The sequence below is a fragment of the Aedes albopictus genome, chromosome 2, assembly GCF_035046485.1.
Source record: "Aedes albopictus strain Foshan chromosome 2, AalbF5, whole genome shotgun sequence".
Lineage (NCBI taxonomy): Eukaryota > Metazoa > Arthropoda > Insecta > Diptera > Culicidae > Aedes > Aedes albopictus.
This window is the reverse complement of record NC_085137.1, coordinates 410,777,093-410,799,329: the sequence shown is the minus strand read 5'-3', so window position 1 is coordinate 410,799,329 and position 22,237 is coordinate 410,777,093. Positions and strand designations below refer to the sequence as shown.

Sequence of the window (22,237 nt, the reverse complement as noted above, 5' to 3'; positions counted from 1 at the left end):
TCGTTGTGTATGAGTTCTTTTTCAAGATATCGTTTATAAATTGCGTACCATTTCCCGTTCATAAACTACGTAGACTTTTGAAGGACGGGAAAGATGGTGTTTGGCCAAAATCTACGATGTAATTGTACTGTGATATTGTAAAATTTTTTAATCGTAATCAAATACCACTCAAACCGAAAATTTCTGTGATATCAGTAGCCAACTGACGAAATTACAAAGTTATTAAGTTGGTCAAAGACTTACAGTTGATGAATAGTTGGATTTAAAGTTCCACCAACAGGCGGCGCTAGAGAACTTACAAATTCTAAATTTCATACATCTCAGGATTCCTATTACATAGAAATACGATTTCTTCGGCAAAATTGTTTGGCAAGTAAAGGACTTGCGGTTGATTTATCAATAGATGCGAGATATTGCCACTAGAAGGCGTTAGTTTCCCTTTTGCAAAAGCAGTAAGGGGATTAGAATTTCTTGAAAAGTATTCTACAACCTGCAACTTTTTTCACTTTGGACACATTGTATCCAAATCAAATAGTAATCTAAGATCAATATATAACTCTTACTTACAAAATTTAATTTGATTTGATTCATTTATTCCTAAGATATAAGAGTTAATAGAAAAACAGTCAAAAATATGATTCTGCTTAAAGCGCTCCATATTTGCGTAGAGCTAACCAATCAAGTCCAAATTCGTAGAAATTACAGATAACAAGATGAAGAACTATCAGTCAAAATTTGAGAATTTTTGATATATTTTATAAAAAGTTACGGCTTGTTGAATGTGTTTTTTGGTAATTAATAAAATTAGCATGCTGTTGAAAATTTGCAACTACCACCAATGTGTGGCAGAAATTAATACCATACGGCTATTAAACTGAAAGTCCTTGATCTACCAAACAACTTTACTGAAGCAGCCATCCTTCAAATTAATCACGATCCTGAGATAAGTAAAACTAAAAATGTGTATGCCCTCTAGCGCCTCCTAGTGGAAGGATTTGAGATCATACGGCCCATCAATTGAAAGTTCTTGACTAGCCAAACATTTTTTTCGAGGACACCAACTGTCTAAAATAGTTAGGATCTTGGAATATATGGAATGGATATTACGTCAGTGTTACATCTATTTTTGATATAACAAGAATCACCGACAAACAGACTTAACTCCTACGAAATTGAAACTCATATATCTCAGGACTCTAATTACTTAGACTTTAGACTTTTAGAATGTTGATGTCTTTGGAAAAGTTGTTTATCTTGGCAAGAATTTTCAGTTTAAAAGCCGTTTGGTTCAAGTTTCTAACTAACTAGTGGTAGTTAAAATTTTGAAAAATCATGCACTTTATATTTAGGGTAACTGTACCAGTTATCGCCATAGTGGTTCCCTATTTGGCCATAGTGTTAATTTGGAAAGTTTTCAAGCTTTGACCTATTATGAATGTTTTAGTAGCAAGAATTTAAAAGCATCTTGTCATTAAAACTCTTGAAATGATGCACAATTTTGAATTATCTCAAATAACCACTATGGACAAATAGGGAACCACTAACTGACGATAACTGGTACACTCAGCCTATTCAAAAAATATTCAACATGTTGTTACTTTTTATAAAGTGCCCAAAAATTTTGCCAAAAAAATAGTTTCTCAATTAGTCAAAATTTGTTGAAAACTTTTTGAGAAATTCTAATCGTTAACTATTGTTAACTTTTAATTAGCGTCGCCCAGTGTGTCAGAATCCCACATCCAATAGTAAATCAGCTGTAAGTTTTTGACTTATCAAACAGCTTTGCCAAAGACACTAACTCTCTAAGTAATTATAATGATGATATGACTCTGACATATATAGGATGGAGAGACGAATCAGCCAAGGGCTGAAAGTCTCTTAAATAAAGACAAATCATTCAATATATAGGATGGTTTTTTTTTTGTCAAAATTAGGTCTATTTGTCTCTGGAATCACAGAAATTGATGCCCTTAAGTGGTATGCAGATCCTCAGGTATGTCTTTGGTTCAATAACTGCTCGCACATCTTAAAGCGTTTTTAATTGAATCGACATTGCATAAATTATTGAAAAAATGTTTAATTCGACGGCATGATTAGTTTTATGCTGCAAAATCTAAATATCTGGCGGTGCGAAGTAATGAATATCAACGGTTTAGTCTTTGGGACAAAATTAGATGAATATGGGTTGTTCTAGGCCGAATATGGGTACCATTAACCTTCATGAAGGAGTTTTCATACTGCTGATAGCAATAACTTGGCGCTCCGAGCCATTAATCACAAAACGGATTTTCAATAGAATAAAATTGCTCTTGGAGCAGTAAAAATGATGCAATAATATATTCACAAATTCGGGCAATTTTGGCTGATATTTCTAAAATGATGCGCATTTTCGTGACGTTACAACGCGAGCAGAACCCTGTTTGAAACGTCACGAAATGTAAAAATCCAAAAATGAATCCGAAATGTACCTAGGGTCTGGGACCATTTGGGCAGGAGCACCTATTTTGGGCACTTGCTGCTATAACTCAGTCAATTTTGAAGCGATTGACTTGATTTTTGAAACACGATTAGCAAGGCGCAGTATCTAGCTCTGTTCAAAAATTGAAGTCAATCGGTTTGCAATTGACTGAGTTATAGCAGCAAGTGCCCAAAATAGGTGCTCCTGCCCAAATGGTCCCAGACCCTATATGTTTTATTTCACTGCATTGAAGAACAAACCAATAAACTTCAGTGGTGGGAGAAATTGTCAGTTTAAAATAAAAATCCGAGCAAAATTTTTCAAGATGTTGGTTGCGCGGTAGAGGGGGTCAAATTCTAGCGCGTTGTAACGTCACGCTACAAATACGCATTTTAAACAAGTTTTTCTAATGATAACTTTATGTTAAAGAGGTCAAACATATCGGAAATTTTACAAGGAATCTAAATGTGACAAAATATTTTAGGGTTTACAGTCGTTTATAGTGAAAAATCTGACTACGAATAAGTAGAAACGTTGTAACGTCACGGTAGAATGTGTCTTATCTCGACGGCGTGATGAGTTATATGCTGAAAATTTTAAAAATCTGGCGGTGTAAAATAATGGATCTCAGCGCGCTAGTCTTTGGAACAAAACTAGAAGAATATGGGTGATACTAAAGCGAAGATGGGTGCCGGCGTCATTAACCTTCATGAAGGAGTATTCATACTACTGATAGCAATAACTTGGCCCTCCGAGCCATTTATCACAAAACGGATTTTCAATAGAATAAAGCCCCCCTTGAAGTAGTGAAGATAATGCAATGATGTATTCACAAATTCGGGTAAATTTGGCTGATTATTCTGATTCTAACATGATGTGCATTTTCGTGACGTTACAACGCGAGCAGAACCCTGTTTCAAACTGAACGGGCGTTGTAACGTCACGAAATGTAAAAGTCGATTATCCAAAAACAAATCCGAAATTTAAATGTTTTATTGCATTGAATTGAAGAACAAACCAATAAATTTCAATGGTGGAAAAAAATTCAGAATATCATAAAAATCCGAGCAGATTTTTTAAGATGTTGGTAGCGCGTTAGAGAGGGTCGGATTCTAGCGCGTTGTAACGTCACGCTACAAATACGCATTTTGAACACGTTTTTCTAATGAAAACTAAATGTTCAATAGATCAAATATATCAGAAATTTTACAAGGAATCTGAATATGAAAAAATATTTTAAGGTTTACGCTCGTTTTCATGAGTTATAGTGGAAAGTCTGACTACGAATGCGTCAAAACGTTGTAACGTCACGGTAGAATGTGTCTATAAAAGTGAGTCAAATGCTGGAGATGAACGTAGAGAAGATGTCCGAATACTCTGAAAACATTTCCGATGGATCAATAACAAGGACCAATTTTGGGACCAGCACCCACTTTGTACGTTCTCATAGCAAGTACATACATACCTAGTAGATGGTAAAGTTTTAAGTGATATTCTTATCCGACGAAAAACCAGCAACCGAAACAGGGCTCCTGTTTTTGAGTTCATCACACGGGTGACGGGGCGGTGGTACGTGCGCGCGACGGTCGCAGACATGCAGATTCAATCAAATAGAAGGATTGCATGTTAACGCACTCAAGACGCACCGCAACGCTGCCGTACAACGATTTTCGACAAGTTTTACATTGGATGTGTTTCAACGTTTCAAATTGTGGCGCCACATATAGCTAGCAACGCAGGGTAACGTGATTGTGTGCTAGTTTCATTACGGATTTAATAATAAAATTATTCATGCATTATTCAATGTATCATTATCGTAAGCTCTATGATAGTTGAAAAATTTTGAATAGTCAATTTTTTGGTGCTCTAAACATTTTATTATAAAGCTATTATTTCCTGAATGATTATCATTCGCTCAATAAACATTGTTTAATATGCAAGATACCATGAATTGTATTTTTCTATGCGGGAGTTCCAACACATCTTTCATACTCTCGTTGTATTCTGATCTGAATAGATATAATACATCTCTGATGAGGAAAAGAGAAGATGACTTCTCAAGAATAATAAGAAAATGTATGTCAGATGTCATCATGTTTAAGGACAGACTTGTTTGAATCCAAAGGGCCGCCACAATGGCCGACCTCGGCACCTACTCACGATTTCGAAAGCACAAATCTCTTCGCAAACAAAACAAGCGCATCTGAGCTTCTTATTTTAAGCTTATTACAAGTGAGCAAGAACAGAATAATAAAATGCACTGTTGTTTGAAGTATGCTTCTTGAGATTTGTGCGTCTGAAATTTTGATGCACTCTTGAATTGGGATTTCAAGACGTATGTCCTTAATAGAGTTATCTAGGTGTATCAAAATGAAAATTTCTCTCTAATAATCTATTTTTCTATTCGACTATTCTAATCGACGGAACGAATGGTTCGACGAAGAGTGCAGAACGGTTTTGGAGCAGAAGAATGCAGCGAGGGCGGTAATACTGCAGCAAGGGACTCGACAGAACGTGGAACGTTATAAACAGAAGCGGAAACAGCAGACCCGCCTCTTTCGGGAGAAAAAGCGCCGCCTGGAAGAAGCGGAGTGTGAAGAAATGGAACTGCTGTGCCGTTCCCAAGAAACACGGAAGTTCTATCAGAAGCTCAACGCATGCCGCAACGGCTTCGTGCCGCGAGCCGAAATATGCAGGGATGAAGACGGAGGCCTTTTGACGGACGGACGTGTGGTGATCGAAAGGTGGAAGCAGCACTTCGATCAGCACCTGAACGGCGTGGAAAACGTAGGCACGGGAGCCCACGGCAACGGAAGAAACGACGACGCCAGTGCAGCGGAGGACGGAAATGAACCGGCTCCCACGCTGAGGGAAGTTAAGGATGCCATTCACCAGCTCAAAACCAACAAAGCAGCTGGTAAGGATGGTATCGCAGCTGAACTCATCAAGATGGGCCCAGAAAAGTTGGCCACCTGTCTGCATCGGCTGATAGTCAGGATCTGGGAAACCGAACAGCTACCGGAGGAGTGGAAGGAAGGGGTAATCTGCCCCATTCACAAGAAAGGTGACCATTTGGAATGTGAGAACTTCAGGGCGATCACTATTTTGAATGCTGCCTACAAAGACCATCTTTCGTCGTCTGTCACCTAAAACAAATGAGTTCGTGGGAAGTTATTAAGCCGGCTTCATCGACGGCCGGTCGACAACGGTTCAGATCTTTACCGTACGGCAAATCCTCCAGAAATGCCGTGAATACGCATCACCTGTTCATCGACTTCAAAGCGGCACACGACAGTATCGACCGCGCAGAGCTATGGAGAATCATGGACGAAAACGGCTTTCCTGGGAAGCTGACTAGACCGATTAAAGCAACGATGGACGGTGTGCAAAACTGCGTAAGGGTTTCGGGTGAACTATCCAGCTCATTCGAATCTCGCAGGGGACAGAGACAAGGTGATGGACTCCCATGCCTACTCTTCAACATCGCTCAGGAAGGTGTGACGCGACGAGCCGGGCTCAACAGCCGGGAAACGATTTTCACAAAATCCGGTCAATTTGTGTGCTTTGCGGACGACATGGACATTATCGCTAGAACATTTGGAACGGTGGCAGAGCTGTACACCCGCCTGAAACGCGAAGCAGCAAAGGTCGGACTGGTGGTGAATGCCTTAAAAACAAAGTACATGCTGGTAAGCGGAACCGAACACGATCGGATCCGTCTGGGTAGTAGTGTTACGATAGACGGGGATACTTTCGAGGTGGTCGAGGAATTCGTCTACCTCGGATTCTTACTGACGGCATCAGTAGAAGTCGTGCCTACTACGGGCTCCATAAGAAACTGCGGTCGAAAAAGATTCACACACGCACCAAATGCACCATGTACAAAACGCTAATAAGACCGGTGGTCCTCTACGGGCACGAGACATGGACCATGCTCGAGGAGGACGTGCAAGCACTCGGAGTTTTCGAGCGACGCGTGCTAAGGACGATCTTCGATGGTGTGCAGGAGAACGGTGTGTGGCGGAGAAGGATAAACCATGAGCTCGCTGCACTTTACGGCGAACCCAGCATCCAGAAGGTGGCGAAAGCCGGAAGGATACGGTGGGCAGGGAATGTTGCAAGAATGCCGAACAACAACCCTGCAAAGCTGGTGTTTGCTACTGATCCGGTTGGCACAAGAAGGCGTGGAGCGCAGAGAGCACGATGGGCGGACCAGGTGGAGCGTGACTTGGCGAGCATTGGGCACGACCGAGGATGGAGAGCGGTAGCCACAAACCGAATATTGTGGCGTACTATTGTTGATAATGTCCTGTCTTAATGATGTTGAACAAATAAATGTATGTATGCTGAGTTGAGGCAAAAGAGGTGAACCGAAGTACTGTAGCCTTCGAGTGTGGCCCAAGTCACAAAACTACATCCGGATCCATCGCAGTCCAGATGGCGCAACACCTTTTCGAAATTCGTCTGAAATATTCGATGTAACGCGGAAGCGATAAAAAACGTGACAGTTCACAAAAAAAGCAGCTATTCGCAAGCACAGCCAAACTCCTTTACAAGGATCACAAGGATTACACAACACCATCTTCAACCAGAAGGTTGTACAGACTGAACTATCACAAACATGATACAACAGACAACACACGAAACACCCAGTGATCCAGTGGAGAATTTTCCGTTTGTCGAAAAATTTTCACCAACTGAAGCGGGAATCGAACCCACACTCCGAGGCTTACGAAACGCCCAGACGACTGACGCCTCTAACCGCATGGCCACGAAGTCCACAAAATTCTACAAATATTTTTCAAAGTTCATTCCTAGGTTTCATAAAAGATTCCTTCCGTATTTCCCTCCCGCATTTCTCATAGGATTCATCCAGGATGTTCTTCCACATTCCTACTGAGTCATATTCCTGCATATCTTTATTTCCATACTCCTCCAGAGATTTTTGCAGGATTTCTTGCAGGGGAAATTCTTCCCGAGATGTATTCTTGATAATCTTATGGGATTTCTCACCGAATTCAAACTAGTATTTCATTTCTATCGGAATTTCTCTTGGAGTTCCTCGTGGGATTTCTTCGAGTGATTTCGGAAGAAGTTTTATCCCGGTTTATTTCTCAGAGTTCATAAAAGGATTTCTCTTCGGATCCCTCCCAATATTTCTTCAGGAGTTCTTTCTGGAGTTTCTCCCGAGTTTTCGTTTATAGAATGGTTCCAGGATTCCATCCAGTATTTCTTCCGAGATTTCTTTAGAAGTTTTTCCCAAGATTTTTTTCAATGTTTCTCCCGGGATTTCCGTTGGAGTTCCTCTGAAGATTTCTAGTGTAGATTCTCTCGGGTTTTCTTCAATAACTCCTCCTGGGATTTCTCATAGATTCATATCCCAACTCTTTTTCAAGAGTTCGTTCTAAGATTTTTTCGGGTCTTCCGGATCTCGTATAAAGTTGCTCACCGTTTTTTTTAAATAAATTTCTGTTGGGGGTTTCGCGGGATTTCTTGTGAAGATTCTCTTAGGATTTACCTCAAAAGTTTTTCCAGGATCCTTTCAGAATTTGGACCTAAAGACCTGAAGGATTTTCTTAAATAGTTTCTCTCTGAATTTCTAAATCTTCTGTCTAGGTTATTTTCTTGGAATTTCTTACGAAGATTTTCATTAATGAATACCGAAAATAATCACGGTTCCTTGAAGAATCTGCAAGAAACATCTCGGAAGCACTTCTAATAGACTCCCATGAGGATCTCTGGTAGAATTTCCGTGAAGATCTCTGAGATGAATTGCGGGAAAATCTCAAAATTCTTGGTGAGACTTCTGGAAAGTCATGGCAAAACTTCTGAAAAAGATCACTCAAGCAAAAATTTCAGGAGAAACCCCTGTAAAGAGAAGAATCCCGGCAGATAACATTGGTGAAATTCCAGAAACATCTCCAAAAGCAATTCTGGGATGTATCCCGGGAGAAATCCGGAAAGAACTCGTAGAGAATCACCAAAAAAAAAATCTGGACTAACTTTGGGAACGACGGAAGCAATTTCGGATACATTCTAAGAGAAGTCGCGATTTGAATTCCAGGAGAATTCTGGTAAAAGAAAACTCTTGAAGAAACCTCGGGAAAATCTCTGGAAGAAATCTCTGGAGGAACTTTTGTTTAAATCCTGGGAGATCTTCAAGAAAAAAAAAACATCTGCGAGCAATCCAGGAGGAATCCTTGGAACATTCCAGGATGAATTCCAGGAGGATCTTCGAGATGATCCTACTGCAAACTTCTGCTGAAGTCTCAAAAGAAATTCTGAGAAAACCCCGCAGGAAAAATCTTGAAAAAAAATTGTAGTTATCCCACGAAAACCTCTGGGCGAAATCTCAAGAAAAGCTTTTCGAATGCTGAATAAATAAAATTGAATGGATTTCTGTAGAAATTCTGGCTGGACTCAAAATAGAATTTTGGAAAAAAAATCTCAGCTAACCCGAGCCTTTACCATTTTGGCTATGTGCGCATGGGTAAACATAAGAATTGATACGTAACGTTGATAACGTTGATATTCCCAAAATTCGCCTCAAAAAACAATTGAGAAACCCTGGCCCCACTAGTGACCCCCATGCCCCGTGACCGTGTCTCAATAGTTTCACAGGAAAGAGAACGAAGTTACGGTGAAGCTGGGATAATTCACGCGTTTCGCTACAAAGGCGGGATTTTTCTGCTGTGTCACGGTGCCTTAGGCCACATTCGTAATATTTTGGGATGACCAACCACATGACCGAACGGTTCCCCCTGCGCCAGCGCTGACAGTGACATTGAACACATATAGCGCGAGCATGCGCTACCATGACTTCGTCTCATCATCATCCGCGGTGCAGCACAACCGACAACCGAGGCATTTTGCTTTGTACGATAAATCTTCCCGCAGTTTCGTGGTAGCCTCCATTTGACTGTATGGTATCTGATTGAACTCACGCATCTTCATTAAGCTTAGTGGGAAGGTGGAAAGAGACAACAACGGCTTGGTGAAGTTCTTCAGTAACTTCTCTAAAATTTGCTCATACGTGTTCGGAAAATTCTTTGTAGATTTCTGTGGCAAATTCCTCGTTTTTGTAATACCTTAGGTAGCTGCTTCGGCAATTCTTTCGGGTATATTCCTCGGCTATTTCTTCGGTCATCTCTTTGTAAGTTCTTACGGTGTTTTGTTTTGAAATATCTTATACAATTTCTTTAATGCCCAGTTGCAATGACTGTAGGAATATGCAATGGAATTATAGAAGAAATTGCTGATTCTCAAAAATAATTACCAAAAGAGGAATTGACGAATCAATTTCCAAAAGAAGTTATCAAAGACCTTTCCGATGAAATTTCCACAATACTGCTTTAGAAATATTCAAATCAATTGCCTAAGGAAATCCAAATTAAATTTGCAGCACAAAGGCAACCAGTTCAATTTAGTAGAATAATAGAATACATTTGGGCGTTGTACAAAAGTGGAAGTGCAGCTGCCAATTGGAATCGCTCACGTAGTGCCCTAGTGGACAAAAGAGCTGAAAATGAGGTTAAGTGGTCAAGAATAATAAAAAAAAAGTGTACGGATAATGAAAGGGTTTAAGAATCCAAAAAATTGGTCTACATGATCTGTGGCCACTAAATTGAAGCTAATAATATGAAATAGTCCAGTCAAGTCTAGTCTACTCTTGCCTACACATAAACAGCCATTCATTGAAAGAATCCTGGAAAATTATGAATTTTTCTTGTCAATATCAATACTTGCAGCACTTTGGAGATGCATTTCAAGCATCAAAGCGGCCAGGACTACTGGCAGCGTTGTGTGATAAGTTTTGTTGTCAGTGTACATAACAATAAATGTACTGTTTTCTCTAAAGGTCTCATAACGCACCGGTACACTTTAAAAAAAAGCGTTTAACGAGATTTTGAACTAATCAACTACAGGTCAGACTCGATTATCCGGAGTCAGGTTCGGTTGCTTCTCAAACATATATCTGGGGAACGGAATGCTCTATAAAGCTGAAATTTTGACATGTTGTCAAGCCAGCTTTGATTTGTGATCAGTCAAAATTTCAGCTTCTTACAGCATTCCGTTTGCGAGATATTATTTCAGGAAGCGCCAGAACCCGACTCCGGATAATCGAGTCCGACCTGTACAACCTTGAGTTTTTGGTGTGTATCAGTTTCCATTGATCGCCATGAAAAAAAAAACTCAAAACCTCTTTCAAATGCACCGCTCTGCATTAAATGGAAAATTTTCGAAATATCGATCGAAAAGATAAACATTGCTAATCCAATAATTTACCCCAAAAATCGCACAAACGCGCCGGTCGTTAGCTATCATCATCATCTTCATCATCGATCCGCAACGAATCTCATTATCGTGCTTTTGTTTTGCCCAACGCGAGTTTGTGCACTGCATTCCAGCCAGCAGTGGCAGGCCAATCAGTAGCCACTGCACTGATTGGTATGGCCAGTGTTTGCGCGATCTTATAATTTATAACACACAGCCCACAAACTGACCCACAAACAGCACAAGCATGACACAGTTCACATATCGACGATAGTTGGATAGAAGCACAGGTGCACCACGGCACCACACTCTACGGCGAAGACAGTCGACAAAGGCGTCGGCGAATTTGATACCGTTAGTGGGGGTTTCTTCGACAATTCTATTACATTCGTTGGTTATTGTCTTTAGTTTGAATCTAATAAATTTCAATAAAAAAATGTTTCAGGTACTTGGAAAATCTTGAAAACTAGAAGACACGGAATGCTGATTAATTGGCAAATTAAGATATAAAATTGTGAGGAAAGTCGCATTCTGGTGGGATTGGAACCCACGACTCCGCATTCGCTAGACCAGCGTTTTAATCAACTATGCCACTGAACAGGTAACGATTATGCGGAATAGAAACCCAAACTGATTCCAAGTCCGCACCATATAACACTGCCGAATTTCAGCAAATTTCACCAAAAGCTTAATTTCGCTGAACGCTTAGGTTGGCAAAATTCAGCAAAATATTACCGAAAACGTTTGGTGTGTAAATTTTAAACAAAGTTACGCCATGCAACGGTTCTCACACTCACTGTTGATATTTATCAGTGCATTGCTCAATAGGCAAGCTGATTATGCAATCAACTCGAGAGCTCAAAACCAACACCGATAATTAGTGACGATATCGTGGATCCATCCTTAGACCGCCCGGCTGCTCATGATGCAGTGGCCCACGCGTACTCCCACGATTTGCAGTATGCTTCAATTTACTTGACGTTGACCTCTGACGTTTTTTTTTATCATATTTCTCTCTTTCCTCGTTACTTTCTTTGCAGTGATAATAGCCTTGATGGTCAGGGTGGATGGTTTAAAGGCGACCTCGTTGATATTCGGTCGCGGACCAGCCACCTCGAGCACCTCAACCACCAGCACCACGACGGCGGCGGCCACATCGACCACCAGTACCACCACCACCACCACCGAGGAGGCATCAGCAGAAGAGGAAGAGGTTAGTGACCCGTACCCGGGGAATAATCGTTTTTATGTTTTTTTTTTGCGCATCGCATCGCATTGCAAGGTTGAATTTAATTTGATGAATGGGTGTTACAATACTGTCTTCCTATCCCAAGTAACATTTTGATGACCAATTAGTTTTTTTTTAACGAGATTTTTAGCCCTAGGCTAGTTCATCTCGGGACCCACGATTTACTTCCCTTCCGAAGGAAGAACCCACATTTTGTGGGTATGTCAGGAGTGGGATTCGATCCCAGGTCCTCGGCGTGATAGTCAAGTGTTCTAACCACCACACCAGGTCCGCTCCGCACCAATTAGTTATTATTATTAGCTTTATTAGGGAGATTTTCAGCCTGATGCTAATTCATCTCCAAATAACATAGGATTAATTAGTCTTGTACAGATTTTGAGAACCGTCATTATAAAACCAAATGCCTTTTATTTTGGCTTTATGATAGTGCTAAGAACCTCTTCTATTTGACCAGAAAATGTTACTGAATAATTCGTAATTTTGTATAAATTCTGCAATTCAAAAACTTGTATGTTTCAGGGTAGTATCATGGGTACCCTAATCATTTTCTAAGAGACTTCTTTTCCATGGTTTGTAGATAAGAACAGCGATCTTTTATTATAATTTTAACTTCTTCATCGAAATCCAACACTACTTACCTTCAGTCCTGAGCACCCATGGTTGTGCAGAGGGCCCAATTGAAAGATCTTCATCCTGGGCGATTGCCCGCCATCGCCTTGAACTGTGGTAAGGCCAAACTTCTATCGTACTTACCTTACCGATCGGACTAAGGCCTGGGTGGCGTCTGCTGTACATAGTAGCCGTCTCCATTCCACTCGGTTCATGACTGTGTGTCTCCAGTTCCGCACTCTGCATAGGGTCCGCAGATCGTCCTCCACTTGGTCGACCCACCTAGCTCGCTGCACTCCACGTCTTCCTGTACCGGTCGGATGACTCTCGAAAACCATTTTAGTCGGGATGCTATCCGACATCTTGATGTCGTGACCCGTCAACCGTAGCCTCCCGATTTCACGGTGTGGACGATGGTTGGTTCTCTCAGCAGCTGATGCGGCTCGTGGTTCATTCGCCTTCTCCAAGTCCCGTCTTCCATCTGCACTCCACCGTAGGTGGTACGCAATACCTTCCTTTCGAAAACTCCAAGGGCACGTGTTGGTCCTCTGTACGTGAATTCATGCTTTGTGCCCATAGAGGACTCCCCAAGGGACTACAGGTCTAATCAGCGTTTTGTAGATAGTTAACTTCGTGTAACGGCAAACTTTGTTCGATCGTAGAGTTCTGCAGAGTCCAAAGTAAGCTCAATTTTCTGCCACAATGCGCCTCTGAATTTCTTTGCTGGTGTCGTTGTCGGCGGTCACCGGTTAGCCTAAGTACACGAATTCTTCAACCGCCTCAATTTCATCACCGTCAGCGGGCGGGCGCGGTGATCCCTCCCTGGAGCCCTTTGCCATCATGTACTTTGTCTTCGACACATTAATGACTAATCCGATTCGCCTGGCTTCGCTCTTTAGTCGGATGTACGTTTCCGCCATCGTTTCAAATTTATCAATATCATTAGCGAAACCAAGCAGCTGTTGAACAGCAAGCACGAAAGACCATCACCTTGCCGTAACCCTCTGCGAGATTCGAAGGGACTCGAGAGTGTCCCTGATACTCGAACTACGCACATCACTCGATCCATCGTCGCCTTGATCAATCGTATCAGTTTATCCGTGAATCCGTATTCGTGCATAATCTGCCATAGCTGTTCTCGATTGATTGTATCATACGCCGATTTGAAATCGATGAACAAGTGATGTGTGGGCACTTTGTATTCGCGGCATTTTTGCAACACCTGGCGGATGGCCAACATCTGGTCCGTTGTAGCGTGTTCACCCATGAATCCAGCCTGATGTTGCCCCACGAACTCTGACGGCGGCATAAAATTTGAGAGAGTATCTTGTAGGCAGCGCTCAGTAGTATGATCGCGCGATAGTTCCCGCAATCCAACTTGTTGCCCTTTTTGTAGATGGGAAACACGATACCTTCCATCCACTCCTCCGGTAATACTTCCTCCTCCCAAATCTTGGTAATGACCCAGTGCACAGTGGGAGAAATGGACCCAAAAACGGATCTTTTAACACCGCTGGTTTCGGTACGTGAAGTTGACCATTTCTTACATAAAGAAGTACGAGAAATCGATTGGTATTCGTCCACCGCACAATACGGGAAGTGGTCCATTTTGCCCTTTTTTCATACAAGAAGTGAATCAAAATGCACTTTCAAACATCAAACACGACTTTAGATCGTTGAAAATAGCTGCAGGTGTAATTAGAGGTTAATAGCAATCATTAGAATACATGAAAGATCCTTTCAAATGCTTATTTTGCCCCATATGCTCCAACAACTGGTGGAAATTTACACTTTTACCTAATTATGCATTGATTTTTAATGTTACTGGTTTGAAGTTGTTTTTTTTTTTTGCATAAACGAACAGCGCTAAATCTATCACCACCAAAATAATCTTCGGGAGTTGTCTAATTTGCCCTATTTTCATTAAAAATGAGATTTAAAATGTATTCATTAGAAACAGATACTGCAATGGAACGTTGAAATTAGTTTTAGGTGCAATTGGAAGCTCTATGTACATACATATCTTTACTGTTGCTTACATATGTTTCTTTCACTTATCAGAAGGCCGGCTCCAGAGGCACGTTATCCTCCATTTGGGACATTTGTGCCATTGCCATAATAAAAGACTCATCATCTACCTGAGGGAAAAGGAAGGAAATAAGGATTTGAATGGGGATAGGGACAGGTAGGGAAATAGGAAAACTACCCTGGAAAAGGGTAATAACGCATAAGCGGTGAGTTCAAACAGTGTCATGAAAAGACGTAGACATAGGCCAATATTGGACGAACAACAATTGGGTAAATCCATTTGATATGCTTGGGTTTTAGACCCCAAATTGTACCAAAGGTTCGCCGGCATAGCCCGAAGGCCATACAAGCTTTCTTGATTCTAAACTCAATATGAGGTTTCCAGGAAAGCTTGGAATCAAGAATGACTCCAACGTACTTCACCTGTTCAGTCACGTCGATTTCAGAATCAAAGAGACGCAAAGGTCGAACGCCATTACGGTTTCGCCTTTCCGTGAAAAGAACAATAGATGTTTTACTCGGATTAACTGAAAGGCCATATTGGCGACACCAACCCTCAACTACCTGAAGGGCGTTTTGCATCAGGTCGAAAAGGGTGCTGATGCACATACCAACTAACAATGTTAGGTAGTAGTCGGCAAAACCATAAGTAGGAAAACCGCTATTATTGAGTTGCCTCAATAGCGCATCTGCTACGAGATTCCACATAAACGGTGATAAGACTCCCCCTTGGGGGCATCCACAAACACTCAATTTCCTAATCCCTGCTAGACGCAATGTCGAGAAGAGATATCGGTTTTTGAGCATTTGGTGAATCCAATTGGAAATCATTAGAGATATACCATGACTCCGTGCGGCTTCCAATATGGCATCGAAAGGCACGTTGTCAAAGGCACCCTCGATATCTAAGAAAACACCCAGACAAGACTGCTTTTGAGCGAATGCTTTCTCGATATCGTAAACAACCTTGTGTAAAAGAGTCACAGTGGACTTACCAGATTGGTAGGCATGTTGGTTCACATGAAGAGGCACGTTGGCCAGATGAACATCACGGATGTGATGATCCACAATGCATTCTAAGCATTTCAGAAGAAAAGAGGTCAAACTGATAGGTCTGAAACTCTTTGCTTCTTCATACGACGCACGACCCACTTTTGGAATAAACTTTACAGTAATATCCCGCCAGGATCTGGGAATATACCCTGTAGCAAAATTGCAAACAAGTAGTTTTTTTCAAAACATGTTTGAAATAATCAAATCCCGTCTGAAGCAAGATAGGATAAATCCCATCTGCCCCAGGAGATTTGAAGGGAGCAAAGCTATTAAGAGCCCACTCAATCGATTCTATAGTTACAATGCTCCGAGCCAAAGCTTAAGAATCATAACTACAAGAAAAGACATCAGGTTCATCCGAAAATGTAATATCCACACATCCAGGGAAGTGTGTGCTGAATAAGCATTCCAGAACTTCCTCATCAGAGGAAGTCAGATCGCCATTTGGCAAACGAAGTTCGTTCACCCGGAAATCCTTAGATTTCGCAAGGATTTTGTTTAACCGACTGACTTCACTCAAGCTGGAAACATTTGTACAAAGGTTTTTCCAGCTGGATCGTTCAGCAGACCGGAGAGCTTTCCTGTAGGCCTTGCGAGCCGACCTGAAAGCCTCCGAACCAGCCGAACGTCGTCTGTTCCAACCCTTTCTACATTGTTTCCTGAGTTTCGCCAGATCAGAGTTCCACCAAGGGGTTCCTCTTGTGATCTTCACAGACCGTAGAGGGCTTGCTTCTCCAAAAGCTTCCACGATGAAGGTCGTTGTAGTATCAACGGCATCATCTAAATCACTTGGAGTGTCAATGGATGGTGAATATCCATGAAATTTGGCTGCAACCAAATCAGTATAAAGATCCCAGTTTGTTGACCGAGGATTCCTGAAACGCAATGTTTGCGAAGTAACATTTAAATGTTCAAAAAAGATATAGCGATGGTCAGATAAAGATTCTTCATCTGATACATGCCAATTGGTCAGCTCGTGACTAATTCTGCTAGAGCAAAGCGTTATATCTAACACTTCCTCTCTAGCAGATACCATGAAGGTTGGGCGGTTGCCTATGTTAAGTAATGCAAGATCTGTACTACTTAAGTACTCCATCAAACTGGAGCCTCTCAAGTTAATGTCTGAGCTGTCCCAGATGATATGGTGAGCATTAGCATCACTGCCAACAATTAGCGGAAGGCCTTTTGAAGTGCAGTATGCGATGACTTGTTTGAAAGCATCCGTAGGGGATGGTTCATCATGCGGTAAATACACAGAACAATAGACGTATTTCCTGTTGAGGTTTCCAACAGATACATCAATTGTGATAGCACATACATCTCTGGTGGTTAGTTCAGTTCAGAGATGAGTGTAGCAACTATTGCGTTGTTGACAAGCACACAGGCTCGAGGCATGACACGCGAATTTGCCATTTCATGTTTACTGAAAGTGGTAAGCACCGGGTTCACAAGGTTTCCTAGATAGAAATTTCCCTTACGAAAGTAAGGTTCTTGTACCAAGGCCACTTGGGCTGTACCATTTTGCATAAGTCTGCAAAGATTGATCGTTGCTGTTCTTTTATGCTGAAGATTGATCTGAGCTATCCTAACCGTGGCCACTACCCAAACTAGGTAAGATTAAACTCTTCGCAACAACAGCACAACAAAGAACAGCAACAATAAAACCAAATCGGTATCGATTGGAAAACGCCAAAGGCGAGGATACACAGAATACACTGTGTAAATCGCATAATGCGAAACCATATAAGTGAAAATTTAAACTAATTAACAACATCTTCATAATCCCGCCCTTATTTAGCCTCAAGTGAGACTAAAGAAGGGCAGCTGATTGTCTCGGAGAAACACAAGGTCCACTGCACCATTGCTCCGGTTAGCGCAGTAAGGGCTACATACTGTGGAGGGCGCCCTGGTACTCCACAGGCTCCGTTAGCGGTTAGGTTTTTATTAGACCCCCCTAGCCATTCATTCTTAGGCACGGTAAGCATAAAGCCGCATCACACCATGAATTAGGGGTCACCTGTTGGTGGATTCTTACCACCGGAACAGGCGGTCCGTAGTGTTATTCTTAGCCAATTGAGACAATCGCTACCGACACTACACAGCTATCTAGGCTGATCGAGAAAAGAAGTTAATATTGATGATCTACTTCATACGGACTCGAACAGCCGGAAAAATCGAAAAATTGAGAAAAATTTACTTACCAGTCCAGTCTGTTGACGTGCGATGCGATTATTTTATTTTTTCTTCGTTCATGCGTTACAGAAAGTGACAGCGACAGATTGCCGTGAACATAGTTCACGGTATCGGGAACACGGCCCCGCATAATCACAAACTGTAAATTCAATGTTTTACATACTGTATATAACCATTAGCAATTGTCATTTAACCATTTCTTAGACTATCAGAGGTAACAGTAAGCTAACCATTCCATGTATAGATTTGCCAGTTTGACAAACGGTAATCCGCCAATTTACAGTATGTGGAATAGGCGGTTAAGATAGGTTACCATAAAAATTCGCTCGTTTTCTCGAACTAATTTTTCGCAATACAGTAAAGGAAACGGTCAATATATTATCCAGTTTTTCAGACAATTCACTGCATAGCAAATAGTAAGAGAACAGTTTAACAGTAAATCCAGAAGAAAAACGAACACTGTATGGGTTATTATTCATGTATGGTCTTTCGTGGTATTTAAGGCGTATGGAATATGGTTCTGCTACACTTGAACCGTTTGAAATAAAAAGGCACTTATGCGTTTATCGGATATTTTTATTTAACAAAATACAATACTTCATACTGGGTTTGGTAATACCTACAACTATTGACTGATTAAGTGGTAATCAAGGTGGTAATTGCTGTGGTGAAAGTGGACTTCCATCGCAGGGAGCATTCAATTACTGCTCGCAGCAGGGCGAATCCTTCGGTACTCCCTTTTGCGGGACTCCCCGCAGCCGCAAAGTAAGGCCGGATCAGGTTTCTCCAGTTGACTTGGAGTTCCGGAATCCTGCAAAACAATTTGCATCGATGAAATATATCACAACATAAAAAACAAATTAAGTCTTGCAAAACTTACCCTTGTTTCATCCATGCCGTGCTCAAGGCGCTTGAAACTATTATCCATTCAAGGAAAGTTTTCAGTTCACTGCGAGCGAAAGATTTTGTTTTTTTTTCTACTTGTGCAAACTTCAAAGTTCGACCGGTACAAATACCAATGCAAGCTACTATTTGGCAAACTGTTGAATTTAAGTGGCATACAGTGAAATGCGCAGGTGTAAGTGTGTTGCCGAAAGAAAATCACAAACCGTTTGAGAATAGGTCATTCTATATTGCGACCATATCTCCTGAGTTTTCATCACTATATCATTCGACAATTTCTGCACATTCTGACATATTGTTACACCTTGGTATGTAGGCAACCCACCGTTCTTTATGATCAATTGCTACGAATTTCATAGTTTCAACAGAAAAGAACCTGTTCGTGGTACAGTAACAGTTTGATATAAAGGAGACATACTGTGTGGAGAATAACACAAATTGTATTTCTCTATGCGGGGGGAAATCACGTGTATTGGATTTCAAAGTTACAGAATCTAAAACACTGTTCCCACACTCTAGTTCGTAAAGAATTTTATTGCGGAATGAAACAGACATGAACTTTGTTCTTTGAATCAAGATAAAAAATCACGAAAATGCGGTGCAACAAATCACAAAAATGAGAACAATGTCACAAAATCCAGCTGGACGACTTTTCCGGTTTTCATGATTATTTGTTCCCAAAAATCAGAACGGTTTTCTTAGCGTGCAGTATTAACCTTTCAGTACTCGCGCCAATTTTTGTAACGCGAGCAGTTGCGCGTTGTACTTTGTACAACACCCATACATTCTGAAATATCTAAGGATCCTGATTGTTTAGAAGAGGACTGTCTTTGGCAAAGTTGTTGTAAATTTCATGGGCTACTTGATGCTGGCAAAGTTGATTCGTAATACGTCCACTAGGCGGCGCTAGTGAGCAATATCATGTTATATCTTATATCTCAGGATCCTGATGTCTTAGAAAGATGGTGTCTTCGGCAAAGTTGTTTGGTAAGTCAACGGCTTACAGATTATTGGCCGTTTAATTGGAAATTCCACCACTAGGCGGCACTAGTGAGCAAATAAACTTTATATTCTATGTATCTCGGGATCCTGATTACTTAGAAAGATGGTGTCTTTGACAAAGTTGTTTGGTAGGTCAAGGACTTACGGATGATTCGCAGTTTAATATGAAATTTCACCACTAGGCGGCGCTAGTGAGCAATTTCATGTTATTTCTTATATCTCAGGATCCTGATGGCTTATAAAGATGGTGTCTTCGGCAAAGTTGTTTGGTAGGTAAACGGCTTACAGATTACGGAAGATTACGGCTTACAGATTATTGGAAATTATACCACTAGGCGGCGCTAGTGAGCAAATAAACTTTATATCCTATGTATCTCGGGAACCTGATAACTTAGAAAGACGGTGTCTTCGACAAAGTTGTTTGGTAGGTCAAGTACTTACGGATGATTCGCAATTTAATTTTAAATTTCATCACTTGGCGGCGCTAGTGAGCACGTAAATATTATATATTTTGTATCTCTGAACTCTTATTACTTAGAAAGATAGTGTCTTCGGCAAAGATGTTTGGTATATCAAGGGCTTATAGATGAGTGACAGTTGCGCTAGTGAGCATGTAAATTTTTAATCTCATGTAGCTCAGGATCCCGATTAAAAAGGCACGGGACACCGTTTTCAGCCAGAGGCTGTACAGACTGAACCGAACTTAGCACTAGACCATGGACACGACATACATTACATGCACCAGTGGATAGCATGGTGCGGTTACACGCTTGGTAACGCTAACCGAACGGCCACGAAGCTCCACTTTACTCAGAAAGATGGTGTCTTCGGCAAAGTTGTTTGGTAGATCAAAGACCAAATGGAGAAAAAGTTACCTCTTGTGCCGACCTTCTAAAAGATCGAAAACTTACAGATAGTTGTCCGTTTGAATCGTAATTTCACCACTAGATGACGCTAGTGAACATAACAAATGTATATGCAATAGTTCTCAGGATCCTGGTTACTAGAAGAGAGATGGTGGTTTCGGCAAAGTTGTCAAATAGGTTAAGTGCATTTGGTTGATGGGTCGTTGAAATCAATATTTCGCCAGTAAGTGGTGCCAATGAGTATGCAAATTTTATATCTTATATATCTCCGAGTCTGATTACCTGGGAAGTTGATATCTTTGGCAAGGTTGGTTGGTAGATCAAGGGCTTTCAGTTGATTGACCATTTGATTCGTGTCTCTGCCACCAGAAGACGCTAATTGTAAATTTGCAAAAGCATGAACGTGTTATTATTCATCTATAAAAAAAAATCAACGAGCTGTAAATTTTTATACTCCCGAAAGTTTTCAAAATTTGAAAATTACACAACTAGTTGATTATAATTTGTTTAAATTTGCACTTGATTGATTAATTTTACATGAAGTTAAAGCGCTTAGTAAAATACATATTCAATATCTGACCGTCGTATTTCAATATACTCTATCTTAAGGTTGTCAATGTCACGGGATAAGTACATCCATCCTTTATCCATCAAACAACAATGTCGAGGACATCATCTTTCTAAGTAATCAGGATCTTGAGATATATGAAGTATAAAATGGTAATGCACACTAGTGCCACCTGGATGTGAAATTGCACGTCATATTTGCCTTCATCAGTTAGTGTTTGATCTACTAAACAACTTTTCAGAAGACACCGTCTTTCTAAGTAATCAGGGTCCTGAGACACATGAGTTATAAAATTTGAATACCCACTAGCGCCACCTAGATGTGGAGTTTCAAATCATACGGCTCTCCATCAGTTAGTGTTCGATCTACTAAACAACTTTGCTGAAGACATCATCTTTCTAAGTAATCAAGATCTCGAGATATATGAATTATATTATTTGAGTACTCACTTGCTCCACCTGGATGTGGAATTCCACATCATACTTGTCTTCATCAGTTAGTGTTTGATCTACTAAACAACTTTGCAGAAGACACTATCTTTCTAAGTAATCAGGGTCCTGAGATGTATGAGTTATAAAATTTCAATGCCCACTAGCGTCACCTAGATGTGGAGTTTTAAACCAAACGGGCCCATATAGCCGAGGCGGTAAACGCACGGGTATTCAGCATGACCATGCTGAGGGTGACGGGTTCGATTCCCGGTCGGTCCAGGATCTTTTCGTAAAGGAAATTTCCTTGACTTCCTTGGGCATAGAGTATCTTCGTGCCTGCCACACGATATACGCATGCAAAATGGTCATTGGCAGTGGAAGCTCTCAGTTAATAACTGTGGAAGTGCTCATAGAACACTTAGCTGAGATGCAGGCTTTGTCCCAGGAGGACGTTACGCCAAGAAGAGAGAGAGAGAGGCTCTCCATCAGTTAGGGTTTAACCAACCAAACAACTTTACCGAAGACACCATCTTTCTAAGTACTCAGGATCCTGAGTTATATGGGATATAAAAATTACATGCTCACTAGCGTCGCCTATCGGTT

The 22,237-nt window shown here is 41.1% G+C and overlaps 1 protein-coding gene across 1 annotated transcript in view; it reads left to right on the top strand.

Moving 5' to 3' along the window:
• The window catches only part of LOC109417966 (zinc finger CCCH domain-containing protein 18), a 104,572-nt gene that overhangs the window by 8,897 nt on the left and 73,438 nt on the right, over window positions 1–22,237 (top strand). Inside the window, exon 2 of the mRNA XM_062853445.1 lies at window positions 11,773–11,945. Coding sequence (XP_062709429.1) covers window positions 11,773–11,945 — 173 coding nt within the window. The remainder of the gene's footprint in view (window positions 1–11,772; window positions 11,946–22,237) is intronic.